The 26,822-nt window shown below is 35.6% G+C and overlaps 1 protein-coding gene across 3 annotated transcripts in view; it reads left to right on the top strand.

Moving 5' to 3' along the window:
• The first annotated feature begins 1,110 nt into the window (after positions 1–1,110).
• itsn2a (intersectin 2a) overlaps positions 1,111–26,822 on the top strand; it is a 49,674-nt gene continuing 23,962 nt past the window's right edge. For all 3 annotated transcript variants that reach the window (XM_051876124.1, XM_051876122.1, XM_051876123.1), the window contains exons 1-7: positions 1,111–1,289; positions 17,348–17,408; positions 21,106–21,198; positions 22,987–23,050; positions 23,630–23,793; positions 24,541–24,732; positions 24,898–24,958. In XM_051876124.1, the coding sequence (XP_051732084.1) occupies positions 17,402–17,408; positions 21,106–21,198; positions 22,987–23,050; positions 23,630–23,793; positions 24,541–24,732; positions 24,898–24,958 (581 nt within the window). In that variant the 5' untranslated portion in view covers positions 1,111–1,289; positions 17,348–17,401. The remainder of the gene's footprint in view (positions 1,290–17,347; positions 17,409–21,105; positions 21,199–22,986; positions 23,051–23,629; positions 23,794–24,540; positions 24,733–24,897; positions 24,959–26,822) is intronic.

The raw sequence follows: 26,822 nt of genomic DNA, 5'->3' as shown, positions 1-26,822 counted from the left end.
AATTGATCAGTTAATTTGAAAATAAAGACATTTATAATGTTGCGTATATATATATATATATATATATATAATATATATATATATATATACACACACACACACACACACACACACACACACGTGCGCGCAGTCAAACCAAAATAATAAAATATGACAAGATCTAAAAAAATATCTTAATTATGTCAGATAACACTTAAGCAAAACATGATCAGGTCATGAATAATTTTTGTTTCCAAATTTTTATCATTTTTTGCTATCCTCACTTACATAAATGAACTATAGTGTCCTGCACCCACTAGTAAAAATGTAAAAAAATATCAAAAATGTCTGAATAATTTTTGGTTTGACTGTATATATACATACATATATACACACACACACACATATTTATGTCAAACCAAAATGTATTTATAAATTATTCATTTATTCATATATCATATATTATAAACTAAACTAAACTGAACTGAATGCTGTGATGGCAAAGCTGATTTTTCAGCAGTCACATGATGATATGATCCTTCAGATATCATTTTCATATGCTGATTTGGTGGTCAAGAAACATTTCCTCTTATTATCGATGTTAAAAACTTTAATAACCCTAAATAATACTTAATATTTTGTGGATTTTTTCAGTATTATTTGATGAATAGAACGGTCAAAAGAACAGAATTTGTCTGAAAGTGTTGGGGAAAGTTTCTTTTAAAAGTAATGCATTACAATATTGCGTTACTTAAAAAGTAACAAACAAAAAAGTAACGGTAACAGACCAATATAGGCTGGCTTAGTATGTTTTTCAGTTGGGCGTTTTAATACAAAATTCTCAGTCTTTTGAAACACATGCTCAACGAACATCCCATTTCAAAAAGGAGTGCACAGATTTTCATATCAGTGACTTCTAATGTCGAGGCCTAGTATTTAAACTCTCTGCTAGATATCCATAATCCACAGCGTGAACTTGTCACAGTATTTTAGTGACATGGTATTTTGTCCGAGCTCATCTGGAGCCGCTCGCGCTAATCCTCATGCACATCTGTGCAAGATGTTGCGCTACAGTGAGCGAGCGCGCGAAGCTCCGCCCATCCTGCTGTTGTCAGTGACGTCAGCCCTATCACTTGTGGATAGTGAAACGACGCCGCAGTCAGCGTTCTGCAGTGAGCAGGTACAGCCGATCCTTCACCTGGATACCAAAACCGCACATCGCCCGTTATCCAAGGATATTTCCGGTTACCCTGGCGCTGTTTTTATGAAATCAAAATAACACTGTGTCTTTCTATTTGGCGATATGCACGGTAAGCATTTATATTTGGCAGTTCCCTGTAGGTTACTCTATTGTGATGCTTGCAACAAGGTTGTCGTCTATTGTTAATGTTTAAAAATAGCTTTTCAACATATTCTATGTTTAATGAGCAGATTTTAAAAGCTTAACCATTTTATCTGTGAGGAAAAAAAGCTTAGTTTCGGAACAAAAGCCCGGAACGTGCTGGAGAAAGAGCGGAATCGAAGCCATTGATTTCAATCACATAACGGACAAACTTGTTGTGCAGGTTGTGAACTTGTACAGCAACTCAATCCGTTTTAAGCCCCATAATAAGATGAAACATAAGAACTGGTTCATTGTAAGTGTTTCCCAGCGGGCCGCTGAAAGTGTCGTCAGAGAGGCAACACACCTGTCCCACTAGTGCACCTGCCTCCAGGATACCTGTGTACATCTACAATGACCCTCATCATCCAGCCTCAGTGCATATAGGATAGGAAATGCACTTGTTTTAATAACAGCTGGCTCATTTGTGTAGTCAATTAGCGAAAAGTTCTTGTTACATATATGCATGTATTACATATGAAGTAGGGATGACACATTAAGTATTTTTTATTCAGGATTAAAGTTACATTGTTCACTTATGCTTGGCACATGTTGTGGGGTTAGCTTGGAAGAGTATTAAAATATTGTAATAGTGAAGCACAACAAACAGAAAAGATTGATGATTTATTTTTATGTCTAAATTAAATTGTATATGATAAAATAAGCCATTTCCACAATCATATAAAATTGTTTTAACTTTATTTATTGATTTATGCATGCTTTTAACTATTTTTATTGCTTCACCCATATAATCAGGACTAGCTTGGCCCTAAAATTTTTAAGAATCAGCCAGTGCCCCTTAATATGAATAATGAATTATGTACCCCTTTTTATTTATCATATGTTTAATGTGCGTTTCTGCTATTTAGAGTTCATTATTCGAATCAGCTATTAATTATTCTTATTGTATACTACTGTACATACCCCAGCTAACCCTGAAACCAATGTGCCAACCACCCTCACTCTCACTTTACTTCAGGCATCATAATAAATTACAGGCTTCAGAATCCAAACTATAACTCCATGGTTTCATTCATGTATTTTAAAATGTATTTTGCTAAAACATCATTAGCTTGTGGTTAATTTTTGTTTTGACAGAAAAAAATAACACTAAAACATTAAAATGACCTTTTAATGTCCTAATAATGATTTTGGGGAACATTTTACAATAAGGTCCCATTACTTAACATTAGGTAATGCATTAACTAACAATGAGCAATACATTCATTAATCTTTGTTAATGTTATCTCAGGTCCATTAAATAATATTAACAGATATACTTTTGATTTTATTAGGTATTAGTAAATGTTGAAGTTAACATTAAGCTAAATACATACTAGAAGTATTTTTCTCTGTTAGTTCATGTTAACTAATGTAAATAATTTTGGATTAAGAGGGCAAACACAACTTTGTAACACCTAATTATGACCCACAAAACAAGCGTGCAACAACCAACACTGGTTTCATCATGTTGTTCATTATTATTACTCAGAATTTACTCATAAAGTTACACTGTAATGTGATGTGTGAGCCAGACTATTTCCTTTGAAGTTTTTTAGATTCACAGACCGTTGTAGAAGTAGGTTATGTAGTGTGTGCCAACTGCCATATATTCTCATAACTCTCTCCCTCCAAGGCTAACGCTGTTAATCAAAGCACAGAGGCTACAATCTGTTTCGGTTCTTGCATCTTCTTCAGTATGTGGGGCACGGGCCAGTCGCAGTAGTAAATAACCTGAGTGATGAATGGATGAGTCTGATCAGGAGAAATATGCTGACCATCATTTCTTTTCTCTTATCGGCACAGTGATACACTCACTTCTCTGAAATACATCAAGATGGCAAAATTAATAATTACCAGTTGTTGTTAATTTGCTGAAAGACACCACTGTAATGACCTTGCAGTGATTTTTAAATATAGGATATTTTGTTTTGAAAGCATCAATGTTCTGGAATAATGTTGAGTTGTTTTAATGTTCGGTTAGATTCTCTCTGAGGTCTTAAGTAGCCTAATCTTTGTGTAAATGTCAGTGGAATTCATACTTCATTGCGATTGTCTTTGGAAGATGTAAATCCTTTGCAAGTCATAATTGTGCTAACATCACATGCATATGCAGGCAAGGTCTTTATCTAAAGAATTTGCAGATGACATAATTTCCTGGCAGGTTAATAGGGGTAATATTCATGTATACAAGATGGAAAGTGTTGCTGTACACTACCATTTTGGGTCAGCAAGATTTTATTTATTTATTTATTTTAATAAATTAATACTTCTATTCAGCAATGACGCTGTTCTTTTAAACGTTCTTTCTAATCAAAAAATCCTGATAAAAATGTATGCTTGTTTCCACAAACAGGTCAATCTTATATTCATAATCACAAAATCAGTTTGAATGTCCACTGAGAAAAGCGATATCTTTTTCTTTGTCCTTTTAACATTTAAGAGGATTTCCCATGACAGCGCTAGTCCATACATTTGTCAGTTGCGTCTTGTAAGATGTTGTTTAAGTAAAAACATCGTCCTTGTTTCAGTCCATTTCAATATAAAAGTCTTTGCGACTGACTGACTCACTCATAAAGATAGTCTTTGCCGCCATCTATCTATGGCATAGATACAATGTAACTTTCACTGGAGTCTAAATCACTAACGGACTCTTCTCAATACCAAAAATTACGGCATTTTATTTATATAAAATATTATTTATTGAACAATAATATTTAAATGAACAACAATAGCAATTATAACAGTATAAGAAGTAAAATAAGAAATAAACACAAGCAAATAGTTCAGTCAAACGTACAAAAGCAGTGCTCTAGTTAGTAACGTTAACGTTACAGGATTTAATTTCAATGTAAATATAAAGTTATGAAACTTAATATAGCTCTTAAGCCAAAACTATTAGCTCTGGAACAAGAAATAGATTAATAAGACTAAAGATTGCCCATTTGATATACCGAATTATAACTCATGTTTAAACACTGTTTAGATGAAGCTGTTCTCTGTGGGTACATGAGCGCTGAACGGTCGCTGACGGCCTGGAGCTCACATCTCAGAAAGCGTCTAAACAAATTTTCAAATAGGTGCTATATGTTTACACATAAATCGCATATCTGAAGTCTAAACAACTACATTCTCGACTACATTCCGTTACAAAATTTGCTCATCCGCCATGACACTCGCTGTGAGAATGCTGAAAGCGGAGTGGAACGGTTCCTGTGGTGATACTGGTAGAATATCGCATGGCTGGAAAGGCCTCTCAGCCAATCAGATTAGAGAACCAGAACGAACTGTTGTATAAAATATAATATCCCAAAATGCACTAATGAATATGACTTTAAACAATGTGAATTGATAATGATTTGACATCAACTCTTGAGAGATGTCATTTGTGGACATAGTGAAGTAAAAGTGCCTATATAAAGTGTGTGTGGTTGGCGTGACATGCTTTCTATTTGAGTTTCATATCTCGTTCGCTAAATTTTTCACTCCTGAATGCCAACCACCCATGTTCTGTGCGAGCACTGGTGTGTGTGTGTGTGTGTGTGTGTGTGTGAATCTCCCAGTGGGAACAGGGTGGAGTGCCCCAGAAATATGCCTTATATGTCACACAGAGAGAGAGGATTGCTTCCTACTAGATGTTGGCTGCCCTAAATATCAATAGTAGTGTGTGTGTGTTTGAGAGAGAGAGAGAGAGAGAGAGAGAGAGTTTACCAGTGAGAGAAGACAAAGGGATAAAAAAAAGAGAGGCTTAAAATGAAATGGTGTTTGTGACTATGTGTCCTCAAAACACTCTTTAATAATATAATCAAATCTGCGAGTTCAATTCTCTTGCTGTATGTCATTCAGTACACAACAATATTGCACTGTGAATACCAATGTATTCACAGTGCAATATATACCAATTGTAAGAGTTACTCTTACAAAACTTCACTGCCGTTCCTGTTCACCTTCAAATGTAAAAAGGCAGAGAAAAGTTTCTCTAAGCTTCTCTGTTGAGGAGAAAAAGAGATTCCGCATGGAATTAGAATGATAGACAAGCCTCTCTGAACTTAAAAAAAAAAGATGTTCCCAAGTTGGATGGTGGACCTAACTGAAACTAAGTGCAGTAGAGAAGACAAGCATTTCCTTGAACGTGCAGTTTCAAGAGAATGTGGCCCCCGCTTTCAGTGCTACTGTTTATACAGGCAAAAATGCTGTGAACTATGAGAAAAAGCATGCTAAAGGGAACTGAAGCTTGAGCACCACTTGTGTAACTACTTAAGATAAGTACTTGCGTGTGGTGAAAAAAAGGTGAGAGGTATAAGATCTGTTGCTGCAGTTCCTCCCTGTACTACAATTAATAAATTGTGTACAGAAGTGCAATTACAGTACTTGCATCTCTCATGTTTAGCCAAAGTCCTTTCATTTCACCTGGCATCCATCTTGGAAATGCTATTTGGCAGCTATTTTCTATGTAGATAATGGAGATTTGGAATTTGAGAATTAGCATTTTTTTTGTGTACAAGAAAAATGTGCCTCTATACATTTCTGCAAATCTCCAAAAACATACCTATATGTACAATTCACTGCAGATTTCAACAGAAAAGACCACTAGAGGCAGTAACACATCAACAACTTCATCATACCTTTTCATGCGAATTATTATTACGAGGCATAACCTCAAAACATTCTTACTATAGTTTATGATTTGTAAACCAATACATTTTGACATTTGCATCACATATGCATCATGCGTTTTTACCTCTTTACGTTTGCTTTTGTTAATGTTAGGCTTAGGGTAGGGTTTAGTGTAGGTGGTATGTTATTTTCAAATGAGAGCATTAACCTTTAGCTCCTCTCACTGGACATTTTATTTCTGAACTGCCATAATACATACAACCAACATCCAGTCGATGCCAGATTCACGTTCATCTGTTTCAGATAAAACTAAACTCGCCACTGACTGGACATTTCGCTACGAAAGTGTCACGAAACATAATATCATTTTGTTTTTTTATTTATTTAAGTAAAATAAGGTCTGTGGCTTACTTGAAGAGACTTCAAGTTAATTTTGAAGCTGCTGTGTTGTTTACAAATGTAAGTTACTAACAATTTGCTAAATAAGGACAACTACCACAACAATATGAGCTTGATTGACTAATCTGTTGTTGCCCTTATGTAGCAACTTCTTAGCAACTTACACTTTCTAAAGCAGTGTTTTCAAATTTCATGGATAAGGTATGAGTGTGTGAAATGTATATTGTAGCTCTAACAAAAAGTGAAAGTGTCTTGAAGAAGTATTAACCACAGAGCTTATTTATTCTGCCCAGAACCGCAAGCTTCGCAAGTTAGCCTCCCATTAGCGAATTAGCTCCAAATTGACATTATGACTTAATAGTGAAGTACAAGTATGCAGCTGCCATATGTTTTAATAATGGCAAATAAATTCAGCAAGAAAATCTGAAAAAGGTAGTATAATAAACCTTTGTAGCAAATAATGCTTTAGCTTCTGTATCTAAATGATTTTCTGTGGTAAACGACAACACTTGTTTTTAACTCTCAACGATGCATTAAATTAGGATCATTTAACTGATTAATTTTTCATCTGTGGATATGCTACTGTTTATTTTGCCAGCATCTGGATTTGTATTCTATGAGTCTGCTATTCATAAAGATATGATATAGAGAGTTTCTGCTCTCTTTTAATTTGATGTGGTGTTTTACTGTTCATGTTCACCTCTGCAGCATCATTCAGTACAACTCTCTGAATGGCTAGTGTGGTCTCTGCTGGCATGTTTCATATGCTTGTTTCCTGTGTGGACAGAGGAGCCCTTATTCCCCTTCCCTGCACAAAGCATGCTGGGTAGCGCACTCAGAACAGACATGTGCTGTGTGAGGAGAGTGACGTGTTGAATGCTGATTTGCCAGTGCCGCAGGTGTCCATCACTAACAGTTCAAGGGGCATTTGTATGTGACTGTGTGAGATAAAAGTAAAAGATTGAGAGGGACGGGACAGACAGAGGCAAGCAGAATGAAAGAGAGGGCAAGGAACAAGAACTCACACTGGTAGAATTTAGCCTTACCTGTTGTTTTTCATGCGAGTTTTCTTGTATGCGAGGTTCTGACGGAAGGATTTTGGGTGGGATAGCATGTTACTGTGTTTGTGTGTGTTTAAAGGAGAGCCTGTATATCATGTTCCATGGCTTGAAGGCTCAGACTCTGTTTGCAGATGTAACACCAACTCTTGGCTTGCACATACACAAACACACATTCACACTACATGCATAATGGTGATATTGTCTGTATTGACACAAATGAGGAAGCACTCTAGATAACAAATGACAATTAAAGGTTTTCTTGTACCCCACAGCCCCATCAGTAAGACTCAATATTCAATACTCCTTTGAAGAACAAAGAAATGTTAATTTTAACTCATTTTATACTGTATCTCATTTAGCATATTTAAAGACATTATTACACTTCAAACAATTAATGCTGTGGGTGAAAAACAGACTCCGCAACCTAGCTTAATTTCTGAATTTGCCAAGCTATTAAAAAAAAGGAAATATACTGGTGCATATAAAATATGAAATATTTATATATTACACTTGTAAACATTTATATATTAGACCATAAATGACACTTGTTCATATATATATATATATATATATATATATATATATATGTATATATGAACTGTAAATATATTAGGCCACCATTAGATGTTGTTTTAGCAATGGTATAATGACCACATATAATTATTGTCTCTTTATTAGAATATAACCAGAAAATACAGGAAATTTGTATGCAGTATTAAAAAACGACTTCTGTAGGCTAAAGTGGCAAGTATTTAGTTACCTTTAGTTAAGGACTGGAAGGCCAAGAAAACTTTCAAAATATGATGAGAAGTTTCACAGATTTTCTTCTTCTTTTTACATTTTGTGTACAGCAGGGAGAGAAAACTAAAACAGTAGTTTACTGAACACTCATAATCTCATGAATTCAGTAATAATTAAAAGTTTCTTAAGGATAAAAAAATTATCTCTGCTAATGCTGTAAACTATATAGGGAGCCCTTACTTGCACATTTCTATAATATTAAAGGTAGAGCCCAAACTATTAGCCTAAATTCAGTTGCTATTTATTTTTTAGATATAATCAACACTCAAATAACAAATTGTATGCAAACTTGTAAACTGCACATAAGGCAGTTTTTGCATTAACTTCTACAGTAAATCTAATTATAAAATTATGTTTTGTTGTTGTATAATTCGCTGTTGAAATATAATCATTTACACAGTGGCTGTCATTTTCATGACAGATTTATTTAAACATAGCCTACATTAAATAATCAAGACATCACTAACACGTTAAGTAAAATATAATGAATATATAGGCCAATAGCGCATATACTGTATTTAGCGAAAGAGTTCATTTCGACTAATAAGCTGTGGACTTGCCTGAGGTAAATGCTACTTGAAACAGTGTTTACAAGCTGTTTTATTGATGTCTTTCCACCCTTAAAACACTGATTGAACGATTACATGAGATATTATATGTTTCAGTAAGTTGTACTGTATCTTTCAACATACCTTCAGATGTTCATTCATGTTTATTCTGTAACTAGAATTAAAGAGGAAAAGATGATCGCATTCACTCGCGCTCCGCGCTGCCGCTTGAACTGAGGTGCCTGTACAGTGATCTGTTACGCCACATTAAAGAGCATCGAATGGCATTTTTTTGTTTGAATTTCTTGATAAAATGGACAGAATTTGAAAGATTACACTTTGTTTATTATCGAAAGTAACAAAACACGTAGCTTATTGCGATTACTGGTATGTATCTCTGTCTGTATGTATCTCTGTCTGTCTTATAGTGAATATTTGTGTATCTATGCAGCTTGAATCCCATGTAATGTTTTCTCAGAGTCTCGGGGAGACATATTTGTGTGGGTGTAAATAGAAATGTTGCAACTGCCGATTTTAAATTTATTGCACAAAAATGTGAGACCCACAGTGACTTTTACTCCAGTCATAGAGAGAATTGCATAGATGAATGTGGCGATTCACTCCAAATTATCCTTCTGTGTGTACGGAATTCAAGAGTAACTCCCAAAATTGCAATATTTTGGTGTTTTTGACCAGTTTTAAACAATAGTAGTGACCAGAGCCTGGCCCATTTTAGTATAGCTGCTGTCAAGAAAGGCATAAAACATGTATTACTTGTGGTAACATTTGATTGAACCTCATTGTTTAGGAGTGAATGCAGATATAGAATGTGGTTGTCAGTCACAGAATTAAGCATTCAGAAGAAGAGTGACAGTGTATTTAGCTGCAGTGTGTACGTGATAGCGAGAAAGGTGTTAGAGTTACTCTAATAAACATAGATCTGCAAGCCGCGCTGTAAGATCACCGATGTACGAAGTCCTCTCTTCTCTCTCGCATCATCTCTGCTGCATTAGACAGAGAGAGACGCAATTTAATATTCAATCTAATTCAGTCTACATGAGAACAGTGAAACTGAGAATGGAATTTAGAGAGCAGTGTTTAATAAGCAATTCATCCTGGGTCCATTACACCTCTGAACCTCTCATCCACATCCCGAGCCTCTCTAGAGCACAAGTTGTTCTAGAAATCCTCCATGTGTAGCAGCAGAATTTCTAAATTAAAAAATAGAAATGACTCCTTTCCTGGTTCCCATAAACACTGAACAATGTGACTAAATGGACTGTGGATCACGTTTAGTAGTCTCTGCGGCTTTATGCAAATTATGTGGTGGATTATATAAGACTGTTTTAGAAATGAATCAGAATTTTCAACTAGTAATGACATGCAAATGTCAGGTGTTTACTATGTGCATATAAATGAACTAAGAATTCTATTGTGTGAGAATAAAATGTGTTTTGTTTCTTTGACATTTAGTTTATTGCTTTGGGTCTGTGGATAGTTTTTGTACATATCTGATTGAAAAAGTTGAATGTTCACTTTAGGTTTAAACGTCATGTTCATATTTGAATGTGTCTTATATATGGAGCTAGGATTATGACAATACTATTTGAATTTGAATTTTGAATTGTAAATTTGAATTACAGACAAGTGTAATTTAATAAAATTGAATATTATGTGGCATTTTACATAGTTCTGAATTAGATTTTTTAAAACTTGAATATTAAACATTTGAAATTGAACACAACTGAAATGTTTTCATGGCAGAATTTTATAGATATGTATTTTCAAACAGCAGATTTTTCATTCTTAAATTTTAGACTGCAAATATCCAGTTTTTAAAAATACAGCTTCAAGTTTTCAAGATGAAGAAGAAATTCAGAACATCAAATTCAATATTGTAAATTCAAAGCGCAGAAATTCAGATCGTACAGAAAGTAGGTCAGAGGCCATCCGCAGGGAAGAGTAGAGGGTCTCAGAAAAGTTGAACGGAGCATTTCGGCCAATTACAGAGCTGCATTTGTTTTTCTGAGGCGAGTCTGTGCTTAAACATTTATGAGCTGTATTTATATGTTAGGTTGGCTTTTTCAGCACTTGAAACATTTGTCTAAGTTTCTCTATTGTTTGTTTTAAAGTATATTTGGCGTGAAAGTGATTAGCATGATGATCACTTACTGTGTCTACACAGGACGAGAGCAATGTGACAATAGAACCCATTGATTATAATCAATAATATAATGTCTCTACGCTGGATGCAGGCAGTGTGGCGCAACACCATGTCTATGCCGGACGCGACCGCGCCGCGTCACAACAGCTTGTAGTGACCGCTGCAAAGAGCGTGGACTGCGTCAGAAATAACGGGAATTCGTTTGCTGTTGGGGATTTGACCTGTTGCGTCGGGCCGCGCCGCATTCAGTGTAAACAATAGGCTATCACTGATTTGACTAATACAGACGCGCACTGTGTGAACATGAATAAATGGCTTACAATAATGTGTATTGAGCGGAAGTTAATTGGGTAGGGCAAGACCCATCCACTTTATAAGACCAATAATGTTGGCCCCACTCACTTTTACGATCTCTAATTCAGCTGTATTTTTAAAAACTGGATATTTGCAGTCATGCAAATACCTCAGTCATTTGCTGCCATGAAAACGTTTCAGTTGTGTTCTATTTCAAATGTTTAATATTCAAGTTTTAAAAAATCAAATTCAGAACTATGTAAAATGCCACATAATATTCAATTTTATTAAATTACACTTGTCTATAATTCAAATTTACACAATTCAAATTCAAATAGTATTGTCATAATCCTAGCTCCATACTTATACTCTCTAATACATTACAGGAAGTTTTTCTGCAAATATTATCCAGAGATTGGCATTTTAAATTTAATTAAAACTGTTTTTGGCAATTTTCTTTTGTTACAAAAAGATGTTTAACTTGAATGAAAAATGGAAATTGGAAATAGTTAGTCTCTTAAATTGTTCATTGGAAGAAAATCTCTGTTATATTTTGAGCCCGAATGAAATAATTGGGTTAAATCGAATAGGAAAAATGTTTGTTTGAGTATGGAAAGATGCTGATATGGTCTGTATAGATGAGTATGTGTTTGTTTTCAAGGATTGAGATCAACTTCATCTCATCTTCACTCCACTAGCTTGATGCCTGTTGAACTGTGTGTGCTGTGTGTGTGTGTGTGTGTGTGTGTGTGTATTTATATACATTTAAAGCAGATATTTAGTGAGGTGTTTGGACAAAAGGTAAAATATGAAAGGCAAGTTAGGCAAAGTAAAATATTGAAGCGCATTCTTATGTAGTAAAAGCAATCAAAGCAGCCTAAAGATGTTTTGAGTTTCAGTGTGTGTGAATGTGTGAGAACCAACCCAGTCCAAACAACCACAGATCCTGTCTGTCTAAGCTTTCAGCTCTTCAATCTATACATCAGTCTATTAACCCTCCATTTATTGATCTGTAATGGACTCTTTATTTGCACATAGATTAGTAGAGGATGAGAACCCTGGGTCACATCTTCACTCTCATTATCTCCATCTCTCCCCTCTTCTGCCTCAAATGGCAATCTCAAGAGTGTCAGTACATATTAAGTTGAACACTATACAAAGAAGCTTTATAACTTAATGGGGTTTTAAGCATTTCCACAGTCTGAAGGAATCTTTACCCAACCAAAACGAAATACTTTTATTATATTATTATAATTGCTAATTTTAAAAGTACTTTAAGTTTGGTATGCCATGAAACATTCATTTTACTTTTGAAATGTTTCATAATGAGCGATAAGATTCTAGCAATCATAGCAAATGTGATGAATGGATTTAAGGTTAAACATAAGCCTTTGGTTTGACAGGATGACATGAAACTGAGATGAAGAGAGGCCTTTATATCCAATCCCCTCAGTGTAGCAGTTACACTGTAATGATACTGTTAACCTCTGTAGTCTGCAGAAATGAATGATACTGTGCTGTTCATGAATCATATACGTGAGCGAGATATCGTTCTAAGCACATAAGCCTCAGTATTTCTTAATGCAATTAGATAGGACGGTGAAATTTACACACAGGCTAATGGGAGAGAAGAAAGGGAAACGGGATTCGGAAAGGACTTGAACTCGGATCACTTGTTATTAAGGCAGTAAGAGAGTGAGACTTCAGGAAAATGAGCAGAATTGATAGATCGGACGTGTTTTGCACTGTAATGTTTTGCCTTGTTTGTTCTTTTCATTCAGTTTGTTGACACTTCTGACTCAAGTAACTTGCTGCTATTGCATTGCAGCATGCTGGTGAAGAGGTAATAATACCATAAGATACTATTGTAACAGTGCAAAATCATGCGCTGTCTAAATGTAATTTACACATAAAAGCATATAATCCAGCAGTCAGTGCTATTACATAGCTCTGACTCTCCTGGGAGCCATAAAAGCAGCACAACATATTACAATGCAATAATGCAGCGCTATTTTGTAAGTGTGACCTGGCTAAGCTGTTTGTGGCATTGTAACTGGACAAAAAAATCATAAAAAGCATTATGAAATGCGAAAGTCTTTGTTTTTGTCAATAATTAATGTTAAATATAACTGAAATTCCTGTTGTGAAAGCGAGGAGCTTGTTGCAGAGTAAACTTAGGTTTTGACAACAGGGTTATTAATCTTAGAGTAAATATAAAGTTTACACTGCAAGGTAGGAATGAGAATTGATTGTGCAATCTGGGCCTTTTCATATATTCGATGCATGGATGTTTTAAAAGGGACCGTTTACGCAAAATTCACTTTTGCATGGTGTTTAAACATAAATGTGTGTTGGCAGTGTGTGTACACAACCGACATCAGAGCCACCGAGGACGCAGTGGATTAGTTTTATTTTTGAACGGAATGCGCCCCCATATACCTAAATTCATTTATGTCTTCGCGAATCATTTTACACCAGACTGCTTTGTGAACGATGGTCAATACAAAGGGACAATACAAAATGGGTTTTGCTAAAAAGTTGTTACTCAAGGATGAATCAGTACCAACTGTTCGTGATCCAGCTTATAGTCTCCGGAGCGATACTGGATACGGCAGTAATGAAGGGGAGAGTACGCACTTTATTACAGTTCATCGGAGTTGTTTTACGGATATAAATCCAGTAAATACCAGTGTATTAAGCATCCCCCGAAAAAGCATAAGGTTTGTATATATTTGTTTACTGTTAGTTGTAAGGAGTGATTTTGTTTAATTCGCTGTGTGTGTTGATGAAAATGCAAGGGAGAGAGAGAGAGTTTATGGATAAGACTTTAATGCGCACTTCTTGTACTGTGTTTTATTCAGCTCTTATGGTGATTCTCTGGAGTAAAAAAGGACACTTCATCTTTTGTGTAATGTACAGTAAACTTCATAAAACTCATCAGTATTCTGCTACAACAGGCTTGTACTTACAGTGGGTAAAAGCAAGATGACAACATAAGTTATAACCTTCATTAAACTAAACTATTCCTGTTCTATCTCCATGCAGCATATATTCTCTGTCTCTGTAGGCATCATTGTCTGACTCCAGTTTGAACATATAAGGCTGAACACTGCTACTGACACTTCCTGACATTTTCAGTGCATGAGATTGTCCTGTTTTGTTGTTGCATGAGCTCTTGAAGCTCCGCCCTCTTCTTGAAAGGGGGCCGGGAGCAGCAGCTCATTTGCATTTAAAGGGAAACACACAAAAACAGCGTGTTTTTGCTCACCCCCAAAAAGTGGCAATTTTAACATGCTATAAAAAAGATCTGTGGGGTATTTTGAGCTAAAACTTCACACTCTGTGGACATCAGAGACTTATTTTACATGTTGTAAAAAGAGGCATGATAGCTCCTCTTTAAGTTGACTAATTTTTATTAGAATGTCTATAGCAGTTAGATCCGGTCCTCAAATTTGTTTGGCTCAATGCCTCAGTAATCTGAGCTTTAGCAATAATACTTTACTAAATACAGAGCTCTGTACACCAGAAGTGAGTATTTGTAGTGCATAGCATGTTCTCAACCAAATGATAATCTGATTTTTACTGTCTTAGATGCTAAAAGTATTAAAGAAAATGAGCAGTGGGAGGTTTGTGCACTACTGAGTCACTGGCAGGCAAGTCTAATTAGTCGATTCAAACACTCCCAAAACTGCTGAAATGTCTGCTGACAGCTAATTTGCAGAAAGGTGCTGATTTGTATACTAATGCACTCTAGCATAACGGAGCAGATACTGAAAGATGTAATGTTTTGTCTCTCACTTCTTAGGATAATAACCAAACTGCACCACTACTGCCTCCCCCGTACCAGCAGCTCAGTTGAAACACTGCCAGATCATTTGAAAACATTTCATTTCCATTTAATAATGAAAGATAAGTTATGGAATTTAGACTTATATGTGAAAATGGATCTAATGTAATGACGTTTAACTGCTTAAATGTGTTTTTCTTTGGGAATACCATAAAAAAATGCTGTTATCGTTAATAATTACTGTAACTGATGGATCATCTTTTCATAATAGTATGTGTTGCCTGAAATTTATACTGAAACTATTAAATAATTATCTATATAAATAGAAAAAGGTAAACTTGTTGGAAGTACTGAAATGCATTGCCCTAATCAGTGTTTAAAGCAATAATCAACAAATATTAGCCTGCGAAGTCACTGACTAAAATAAGTCAAAACTTATTTTAGTGTTTGTACACATGAAACTTTCTCACACTGCTTACAGTTTAACTAGGAAGAATCTGTGTCTATCCAGTTTCAGCAGGTTTAAAGTTAAGCTTTGGCAAAATGAAAAAATGTAATGTAGTACATGCAATATAAGTCAGGAAATTATATAGGCTACATTCACACAGTCAATGTTTGGGATTGACTGTTACTGGCTGTTTGGGGTCAGTATGATTTTTGTGAAAGACAATACTTTTATTAAGCAAGGTTGCGTTAAATTGATCAAAGTGACAGTAAAGCCATTTATCATGTTAGAAAAGTTTTCTATTTCAAATAAATGCTGTTCTTTTGAACTTTATTACTCATTAACTTTATCACTCATATTTAACACTCATTAAATTGGTCAAAGTGACAGTAAAGCCATTTATCATGTTAGAAAAGTTTTCTATTTCAAATAAATGCCATTCTTTTGAACTTTCTGTTCATCAAAGCATCCTGAAAAGAATGTATCATGAAGGATCATGTGACACTGAAGACTGGAGTAATGGCTGCTGAAAATTCAGCTTTTACATCACAAGAATAAATTAATTATATTTTAAAATATAGGCTACTAAAAAAGTTAAAGGGATAGTTCACCCAAAAATGAAAATTCTGTCATTATTTACTCACCCTCAAGTTGTTTCAAACCTGTATGAATTTCTTTCTTCTGTTGAACACAAAAGAAGATATTGTGAAGAAAGTTGGTAACCAAACAGTTGATGGACCCCATTAACTTCCATAGTATGAAAAAAGTCAATGGGGTCCATCAGCTGTTTGGTTACAGAGATTCTTTAAAACATCTTCTTTTATGTTCAGTAGAAGAAAGAAATTGGGTGAGTAAATGATGACAGAATTTTCATTTTTGGGTGAACTATCCCTTTAAAAAAACATTCGAAAGAGTTTAAAAACATAAAAAGAATCTTACCGTCCCCAAACTTTTTAACTGTATATTTACTAAAATTATTGTAAATATCAAGACATTGCATTGTATCAGTAAAGATTCATTACTAAATTGTTTGTCATTTTCACACATTCCTGCAGCTTTTATACTTTTAGATCTCTGTCAAAATGCTGTTTTGCCTCTTTTTACAATCCAGGAGACTTTGAAAGCCCTTACATTGGTGATTACGTTTTTTTTGGGCTGTATGAACAGATTGCTGTTCTGTTCATACAGCCCAACTAATTTGGCTATAAAATACGGTTGTCGTTCTGTAACCAGATTGTGTAGAAACAGGACCATATTTAACACTCTGAACAGGACTGAAAATCTGCTGCTGTGTGATTGTAGCCATAGGCCCCGTAACTCTCACCCTTACTGGACTTCTAGATTTTTCCTGCAAGTGTTTAAATGGGCTCAGTGATCCTCAGTTGTATTGGGAGTTTGTCTTGTGTGTTTGTTCAATCTGCCCATGGAGCACCATCTCGGATTCAGTTGTGAGATGCAGGGCTACTTTCCCAGAAAGAGCTTTAGAGAGAAGACCGAGACAAACATTCGCTTTGCATTAGGCGAAAATGCTCTGGCACAGTCAATATCCTGTTTGTGTGTGAGTGCGTGATGGTGGCTTGTTGCATGTGTTATGGCAAACCACATGATTAAGTGTAAGAAGAAAATGGATAGAAACAATGGACAAAATATTCAATAGCAGCTGAGAAGAGATGCATCTGCCTTTATCCATTCTTTAAAAGCCCTCTTTTACATTCTCATTACTCTCTACTTGTTCTCTTCTTCCCATTTAATCCTTTTCACTTGTTCACAGTCTCTCTCTCTTGCTTCACCTCTTTCTCTTCCCATCATAGTGTGTCCTCTGTTGCTCTTCTACATGTAAAATCCTCCTCTCTCTCTCTCTGTTTCTCCAGATGAGTATTAGCCAGCCGGTCGAGTAGAGGATCCCTCACATCCCACCTGCAGTCATGAATGGTAAGAACACAGCTCTTTTGTGTGTCAAGGGCACAAAATTTCTTTAAATCTATTAACCCTTGTGTATTTTAAAACTCATTTGACTTTGTTTCTTCTGTGGAACACAAAAGAAGATGTTTAGCAGAATGCCCAAGCTGCTCTTTTCCATACAATTAAAGTGAATGGTGACCAAGACTGCCAAGGCTTGACTTTCAATAACTTTAATTTCCGTCTGTTCCTCATACAAAGCTATCATATTGCCTTGGAATATAATCATATGGGACACTTTCATGATCCGTTTATTGTGCATTTTGTCTTTTTATTGGAGCTTGACTACTGGTCCACATCCACGTTTATTATATAGAAGCGAGCAGTTCAGACACTCTACTAAATATCTTCTTTTGTGTTCTGCAAAAGAATGTTATACGGGTTTGGAATAACACGAGGGTGAGTAAATGATGACAGCGTTTTCAATTTTGGCTGAACAATCCCTTTAAAAGGATGATGAGGCTATGGAGAATAATTCAAACGAAGCTAATTTGGCTTGTGTGCTGAATCACTACAGCATAGAACATTAGCTGAACTGCACTATGAGAAAAATATCAGAGGTTTTGGTGTTGTAGAATATTCTAAGAGTGAAGAATCTTAGTGATGAAATCATTATCAAAATGTTTTTCTCATAGCAGAACATTTTTTAGATTCAGCACAGTGTTTGTATAGAACACACCCAGTTTGACGTTGCTAATGACTTCTTCCCTATTTATATAGGGATATGCTAATATTTGCTAAACTCTATGTAGGATTTTGACAGGTTTTTGAATATTTGCTACACTTTTGCTCATAAAAACACTTTAGAAAATACACCGTTTTACCGTCTGGTGAGGAGGTATTTCTGCCTATTCTCACCCTTAAAAGTTATTTTTATAGGCGTAACCTAATGTATTTCGGTTGATTCTGTGATTTCAATCTGCCTCCATCAAGGCCTTTTAAAATGTAGTGTAATTTTAAACAATTTTAAAATGCACTCTGGTGGCACCATGGCACAGTGTTTTATACATATGGCACATTGATTTACCATTGTCATGGTGCTTTGATTTATACCATCATATTAAATGATTCATATTCAATGGTGTTTACATGGTACTTCATAGAATACATACAAAGGCTTTCACCACATAAAATTAGTTTGAAGGCACTGTAAGACACTTTGAATAAAAGCATCAAACTAATTATGTACAGTAAATGTAAATGGTTCTATGCCTAAGAACTTGTAATATGCCCAAAAACAGACACCAGTCTGCTGTGGTTCAAGCCAGCTCTTGCTGATGGTTTAATTAAATATTTATCTTACAGTATAAGATAAGCTAGAGAAAGAGAGCAAGCAAAGTGTGTAAAGAATATTTAATGTCTTGGGTGTGTTTTGTAATGTGACTTTAAAGTAAGGCTTCGCAAAATTTAAGCATTTACATTTTAGCTACAATTTCTCACTTAAAGAAAATCCCAGGAGGGATTTTCAGGTCTGTTTGTTGAATGCCGCATCAGGGTGGTGGTAACAGTGGAGAAGCTGAGGCTGCAGGTTTGAACACTAGTTGGTTTCTGAGATCAGTCATATTTGTGTTGGCTGGTGTATATTTGATGCTAAATAGCTAAATCATCTCAAATAAATGCTAATGTCAGCACAGTGAGGTACATTTTGCCATTTTAGGAATATGTTCTGTGTGTGTATGTGCCTAGGTGCTTATTTTGTACTCATTAATTTATTTATGTGTGTGTAGTGGCTAATCCTCTATAGCGTTTTTGGGAAAGAGTCGCCTCTTCACAGTTTAATCAACCTGTAACTGCACAGTAGAGAAACAGATATTGTTTGTTTATAATGTTTGGTATTTTTGGATGCAAGGACATTTTCTATGCTTCTGTAAATTAAATATGTGTTGGTTGGTATTTCAAATTTGCATAGCTGTTTGTGTATTAGCACTAATGCTAAATAAGCACAAAAGCAAACCTGCTACCTCTTCAAAACAGAGAAACACTTACCACTTTAATAGCTAGATGGGCCTGAATTAGTAATAAAGCTTGAGTACATGTTTCTCTGTGTGGCCTGGAGAGATTAAAATTTCCCAAAGGAGCACCTGAATACACCATCTCACAGACTCCCTGATTCCCACACTGACACACTCCGTTGCCATGTTTCAGTGTTATGAGAACTGATTGTCTTTGAATATACTGTAAAAAGTAAGTAATAATAAGTAGTTGTTTGGAAAAAAAAAAAAGTGTTGAAAAATTATTTTTGTTGATGTAACTTTATGTAGCCAGGTTATATTAAATAGTATTTGTTTACTCAGGACAGTCTCTGCTTCATGAGCTATGTCCCAACAATTCCTGCAAAAATGTAAATATGTCCAAGGTTCTGCTTTTAGACTAACTGACTTAAAATTAAGTATCCTCAATGTCCTTGTAGTTACTGCCTGTGCTTCACAATAGGATGACATTGCAGAGAAGGAAAGCTGTTGCTTTGCTATTGCAAATTGTTTTAGAAAATCAGCCTACAGCCTGTTTTACAATGTAAAACCATTTTTAAATAGCTTTTCAGAAAACTTTTATTTAAAGGTGCAACATCAACTCATTGTCACCCCACGACCTGCTTCATGTAAAATAAAATAAAACAGCTTTTATTAGATTACTGATATGACTGGAGTCATACTAGTGAACATGATTTCAAACTTATGAAACTACTATTCATTTCTTTAGAAATGTATCTTTGTTCAAGGTTGGACTAATTGCTTCTTTTTTGTCATAAAAAGCAGCTCTATTTTCCTGAAGAAAAGTCTGCTTATCTCAAATGTTCAAATCTTTTTTATCTTTTGGTGAATGGGCTAAATTTCCATAAAGAAAGACATCACATGATTTCACAGACCTGCACTTAATTAATCATGATGGCCTTTTTCTGAATCTCAGCGCTGCTGACAATGCAGGAAACATGAGCTGAAAGTAGTGTTTGTCCTCCCCAGAGAGAAAGAGAGAAAGAGAAGAAAGAATGAATAAGAGGGTGTGTTAACATTTGTCCCAGTCCTTCATTAACTATAGAAAGACCTCAATTAGCAAATTATTGTGACATAGTTACTATATGTACTTTCTTTGTTTATATAAATGTGTATAAGTGCATAGGTATGAAAACAATGTTCTTTTTGAAGTCTGTTTGAAGCAAACAATGTCAGAGCTGCTATATATCTGTATTTTTCAAACCAAGTACTGTCTGCACCTATTAAGAGCAGTGCCAAAAACACCAGCAGGTGATAAAAGGCTTGTCTTCAGCACTCTGTGTGAAAGCTGTGTTGAGATTGACCCACTTTGAGCATGTTAAGCGGCAGGCAGGTTGTTATTGGACACTGACATTTTTGATGGATCTTCACCTGCTGCCTTTGAAAGACATCATGGTTTACATTAATAATACTAAATAATTATTAATGGGTCTGTCAGTCTATTAAAAACGTGTAAAATTTGCTACCTCCCTCCAGCCAGACAGACTTCTCTAATGCCTGGATCACACAAACCAACAGCCCTTGTCAAAGCAACAGAGAACTGTTCTCGCAGAGAACTGGCAGGAACTTCAAGACCCAGAAAGTAGAAAACAACAGCTGATCTAGGAAGAGATTTGTGAGGACAGAACATAATAATAAAAAATGATCTTTCACTTTCTCTGTCCCTCTCGTTGTCACAGGTGGTTTTACTATTTGGGCTATAACTCCAGAAGAAAGGGGGAAACATGACAAACAGTTTGACTCTCTGGCTCCCACTCTGGGCTATTTGTCAGGTAAGACCACACACATACATACTCAAAAGTTTGGTCAGTAAGATTTTTTTTTAAATAAATGTGTACTTTTATTCAACATGGACACATTAAATTGATCAAAAGTGATAGTAAAGCCATTTATAATGTTACAAAAAATATTTCAAATAAGTACTGGACTTTTAAACTTTCTATTCACCACAGATTCCTGGAAAAAAAAAAAAAGTGTCCACAAAAATATTAAACAGCACAACTGTTTTCAACACTGATACTAATAAGAAATGCTTGAGCACCAAATCAGCATATTAGAATGATTTCTGACAGATCATGTGACAGTGAAGACTGGAGTAATGGCTGTTAAAAATTCAGTTTTGCATCACAGGATCACATTTAAAATATATTAAAATAGAAAACAGTTCTTTTAAATAGTAATATTTCACAATATTACTGTTTTTACTGTAGTTTTTGTCAAATAAATGCAGCTTTTCTGAGCATATGAGACTTTCAAAAGAAAAAAATCTTTAGAACGGTAGTGTATGCACATTTATATTCTGCTCTAATAGGGCCATATTTACTAAACGGGGCGAATTAGCGTGAGAGCGCAATTTCACAAATGCGCCAATGGGAGTGGCAAGTTTTGCGCATGGTCTACTGCTGACGCGCAAACAAAGTCCCTTCAAGACAAGTCGTTTCACTCGGCGGCCATCTTTGAAATGCCTCTTGGGCATGCAAGTGCAGCTCCTATCTCTTTGAATGGGGAAACATCAAATTCTTCAAAGCTGTTTGCCAAGCTTTCGATTAAATTTCATATTTGAAATCACCAATGAAATCTGACAACAACTGTCTCATAAATTTTGTTTCTAAGCACTAAAATCAAGACAAAAAACTGAATTTTTCAGGCTGGATCAAGCTAATGTGCATGCGCAGTCCTAAGTGCGTGTTTCTATAGGAAGCGGGTTTTTGATTGTTTCTATAGGAACCGGAGCTTCTTACGGCCGCTGCAGTGACGCGATGACTTTACCAATCGGCGATTCGCTCTTATTTAGAAGGCGGGACTTATTCCGCCATATCGCACGTTGCACTTTCTCCCATTCAAAACAATACGAATGACGCGTCTTATGTTATTCTATTGTCTTTGATGCAAATTAAAGAAAACAGATGCAGTCAAATCATTTACATAATGAGCAACGCAATCTTCCAAGGGCAGTGCAAATTAATGTTGGGTCACAAATAAGCAGAGCTGATGCTCATCGGGTGCGGGTCGACACAGGCGCAACTTATTACATGTAATCTGACAAACACGTACACATATATAGGCCAACATGGCTTGGCAAACGATATGTTCGGATAACGTCTTACTCTGGCATTCTAAAGAAATTAATACAAGTGAAAAATATTTTCTCCCTTCTACCACACGCTCTCTGTTCTCTGCGGTGTCTCCTCCTAGCAGCAACAATTGCAGCCATATTGCAAAATAGGTTAAGACATGCTTTTTTTGGGCGTTAAATAATGACGCAAATACCAGTAAATTTACTAGCCCAAACATTAGTAAATCGCGTTACGTGATTCATTTAAATACTCTCCTCCCATAAATTTTGCGTCTGAAAGGGAAACTCCTACAAATGCATATGCAATAACGTCAGCCGCAAAAACAACTCAGTCCACGCCTTTTCAGCACTAATTTTGCACTGCGTGTCTTTAGTAAATCCCGACAGTAGTTTTTTAATGCCAAAAGAGGGTTTGCGCCGGCGCAAGCTGTTAGTAAATCTGGCCCATACAGTGCACATAATTTTATGTTTTATTTCTTTTTAGGAGATCAAGCACGAAAGTTCTTTCTGCAATCTGGTCTTCCCACAGCAGTCCTGGCAGACATTTGGTAAGTGTACACATATGTACACACCCTTAATGTACACACCGGTTCTTCTGTCTTGCCCTTCCCATTTCTCTCCCAAAAAATTTGTATTAAATTTGAAGAGCGTGTATTACTTTTGACTCCACCATATATCTACGTACATACAAATAAACTGCACATGTATATGTGTCTGTATGGTTGTGTTTTCTATGGCAGAGCTGGTTTTATCATAATAGTGTTGTGAAATGAATGTGTGTGGGACAATGTGATTTGTAGCCACATACCTCTCTGGAGGGTGGAGGTTCCCAAAAGTAACCTCTTCCTGTCTGTGGTTAGTCTACTGGTGTAAACACTGTCGCCCATCCACAAACAGGATGTAGATTTACTGATGCAGGATACAGAAACTTTGATTTGAGTTTATAGCATTTGCTTGTTCTAAAATGCTCTTGTTCATAAATAAATATGGTAGCATAACAAAAATCTGAGCCAACAATAATGCTGCTCTGTCATCACCCACCAACTGAGTTTCTCTTTTGGGATTTTAATAGAAATTAGTGCTCTGTAAGCCACTTTTGATGAGAATGGCTGCTTCCTTTCTTTCAGGGCACTGGCGGACATAGGAAAGGACGGGAAGATGGACAGATTGGAGTTCTCCATTGCAATGAAACTAATTAAACTGCAGCTGCAGGGTCAGCCCCTCCCATCCAGCCTGCCAATCATTATGAAGCAAACGCCTACCCCTGTTATGACATCATCATCACGGTTTGGTATGAGTTGATAGCTGGTTATGTAAGGTTGGGTTTGTTTGCTTTGTTGTCAAGTTTCATACTACAGGTTGTGACTAAGATTATGCTGAAATTAAGATATACAGTCAAACCAAAATTTATTCAGACACCTTGAACATTTCATTCATTAATACAGTTTATTCACTTTAGTTTAAAAAAATGGTAATAAAATATGACAAGATCTAGAGTCAGAAAAAAATAATCTTAATTATGTCAGATAACACTTAATCAAAACATGGTCAGGTCAAAGTGTCTGAATAATTTTTGGTTCCAAATTTTTATCAGTTTTACTCGTAGTCCACTGTATGAAGAATTTTTGGGTATAATATTTCACAGTTTACTTTATTTTGCTATCCTCACTTACATAAATGAACTACAGTGTCCTGCACCCACTAGTAAAAATATATCAAAAATATCAAAAATGTCTGAATAATTTTTGGTTTGACTGTATATGAATATTTTTCATATAAAATCTCTCTAAATGTGTAAATGGTACAGATTACATTTAACAGTGTTATTAAATCATTAGTGTTTTTAAAGATTAACTTTAGAGTGAGCATTAGATGATGCAAAATGTAAAAGAAATGTAGAACTAGCGAAAATAAGCATGAACCGTTATGCAGTATAGTCCGATATTTACTCTACATGCAATATCTGTAATGTATATGGTACTGTACCAATAATTCTTGTAGAAAAGATCTCATACAATCTGTCTTTGTTTTATTTCAGGTATGGGTTCCATGCCAAATCTCTCTGCCATGTCAGTGATGCCCATCCTGACATCCATTCCTCCAGTCCCTACCATGACTCCTTTGATCCCTGTGCCCACCCTGATGTCAGGACCACTGCCTCAGATGCCCAACTCAATCAGTGTGCCAGCTTTACCTAACGGCAATGCAGCTCTCCTCACACCAGCACCAGGTATTCTGAATTCATTCACATGCAGCATTTTACACAGTATTATGCAGTTACTATTAAATCTATATGCAGTGAGACTCAAGCATTGATTTACTGCATAATCTAAAACTCAGTTACAAAGTTTGTATGTGCCTTAAGTAATTGTTTTTTTTTCTTTTACCTTTCCAGCATTCCCAGTCACCAGTGGTTTGAGTAAATCTCACTCACTCTTGGACCTTGGCTCTAGCAGGTGTGAACCATGCGTAATAAGTGCAACGCACATGTTTGTATTGGAATTGGGCATAATATCTGTTGCATGCAAGCGTGTGTTTCAGTGAAAGCTAAAGAAGATGTGATTTTCTTAGAACTGGGCTTGTTTTGCCAGTACTAGAAGTTTATAGTAAATAGGAGCGTGTTTGCTGACAGAGTGCTTGAATAGCACAGCTGTCTGCTTGTATCTTAATAGGATCTTGTTAAAGTTCCTCCGAGAGCCATCCAATCTTCATGTGGTGGTAGAGAAGCCTGTAATAAACGCACTAATACCTGCTTAGTGCCTGTTTAAAAATTAATTTAGGTCTAAGGATGGACGATATATCGAATATACACAATGTATTTGGGATGATCCTGGTGATATAAAATTAAGGAACATCATGTAAATTGCAGTCATTGAATGCACTTTCCATTTCCATTTCACTGGTGTCATTACATTCTTAGTATTTTAGTGAAAATATATGTTGATAAATATCGTTGTTCATTTTCATGCAGTGTTATAATGATGCATATAAATGACAATGATTAAATATTATTCTCTTTGTGTTTATGCAGTGAAAAACTTTAAACTAGATTTTTACTGTATTTTAGTCATTAAACGTTTTCAATGTACTTGGCTACAATATTTTTTTTGTTATTATGCTTCCAATAAATGGAAAAGTTTTAAGCCATTTCAGGGCTAGTGTGGTCAAAAGTACCGAACGTGAGTTGGTATTGACATTTTAAAAATGTGACGCTTTGAGCGCTGATGAGGACACCTCTGATTGGCCTTTGTGTTCACGTGCTCATCAGATACAGTCAAACCAAAAATTATTCAGACATTTTTGATATATATTTTTACTAGTAGGTGCAGACACTATAGTTCATTTATGTAAGTGAGGATAGCAAAATAAACTGTGACATATTATACCCAAAAATTCTTCATACAGTGGACTACCAGTAAAATTGATAAAAATTTGGAACCAAAAATTATTCAGACACTTTGACCTGACAATGTTTTGCTTAAGTGTTATCTGACATAATTAAGATTATTTTTTTCTGACACAGTTTAACTCATATTTGATTACCATTTTTTTAAAACTATAATGAATAAACTGTATTAATGAATGAAATGTTCAAAGTGTCCGAATAAATTTTGGTTTGACTGTATGTCTGTGATTGGCTACAATGATCAACGCACAGGAGCATTTGAAAGCACACAGAAGTGTTTGAATTTGAAAAAATATTGAGATGTATACTGTATGTTTCAGCAATATCGTTCAGCCTTATTTTGTCTGTGTGTATCCTCCCAATGTGTTTGGGTTTGTTTATAGGTGTATTGGCCAGGATCGTAATTTCACTCAGGTCATATAACCTGAGTCTAAATGTCATTTAAGTCATATCTCTCACTCTGTCAAAGTTATATCTATCATTCCAGCCCATGCGGAACTGCTGAAGGCTGCTGAATCCTGTTAGTGTTATCTCAGAATATTTAAAAATAAGTAAACTGACAGCAGTGAGTCGGAATACTGCAGAATTGCTCATAATTATGAGTTTTAATTATGATTTTAATGGTCCCGGTAGTGGTAATTACTGCTCTAACAAGGATTCAGCAAACCTTGCTCAGACATATCAATTATTAAAAGTATGATGTCACAGCAGAATCTCACAGCACTGGAGAAAAAGCTGATGTTGCAGCTAGCCAGAGACCAATTGTCTACTTTATCATGGTCTGGGATATTGGTTCATGAAAGGATTAGATTAGTGTTAATGAGCAGCTCCTAAATGGAGCTCATTTGAAAATAATTCGGCATGCAAATGCAATTTCTGAATTTAAGAGTGCGGTACAAATAAAAACTGTCAGG

Source organism: Ctenopharyngodon idella, chromosome 20 (assembly GCF_019924925.1).
Source record: "Ctenopharyngodon idella isolate HZGC_01 chromosome 20, HZGC01, whole genome shotgun sequence".
In the NCBI taxonomy this organism is placed as follows: Eukaryota; Metazoa; Chordata; class Actinopteri; order Cypriniformes; family Xenocyprididae; genus Ctenopharyngodon; species Ctenopharyngodon idella.
Note: the sequence above shows the minus strand (reverse complement) of the source record. Positions and strands in the feature narration are given on the sequence as shown.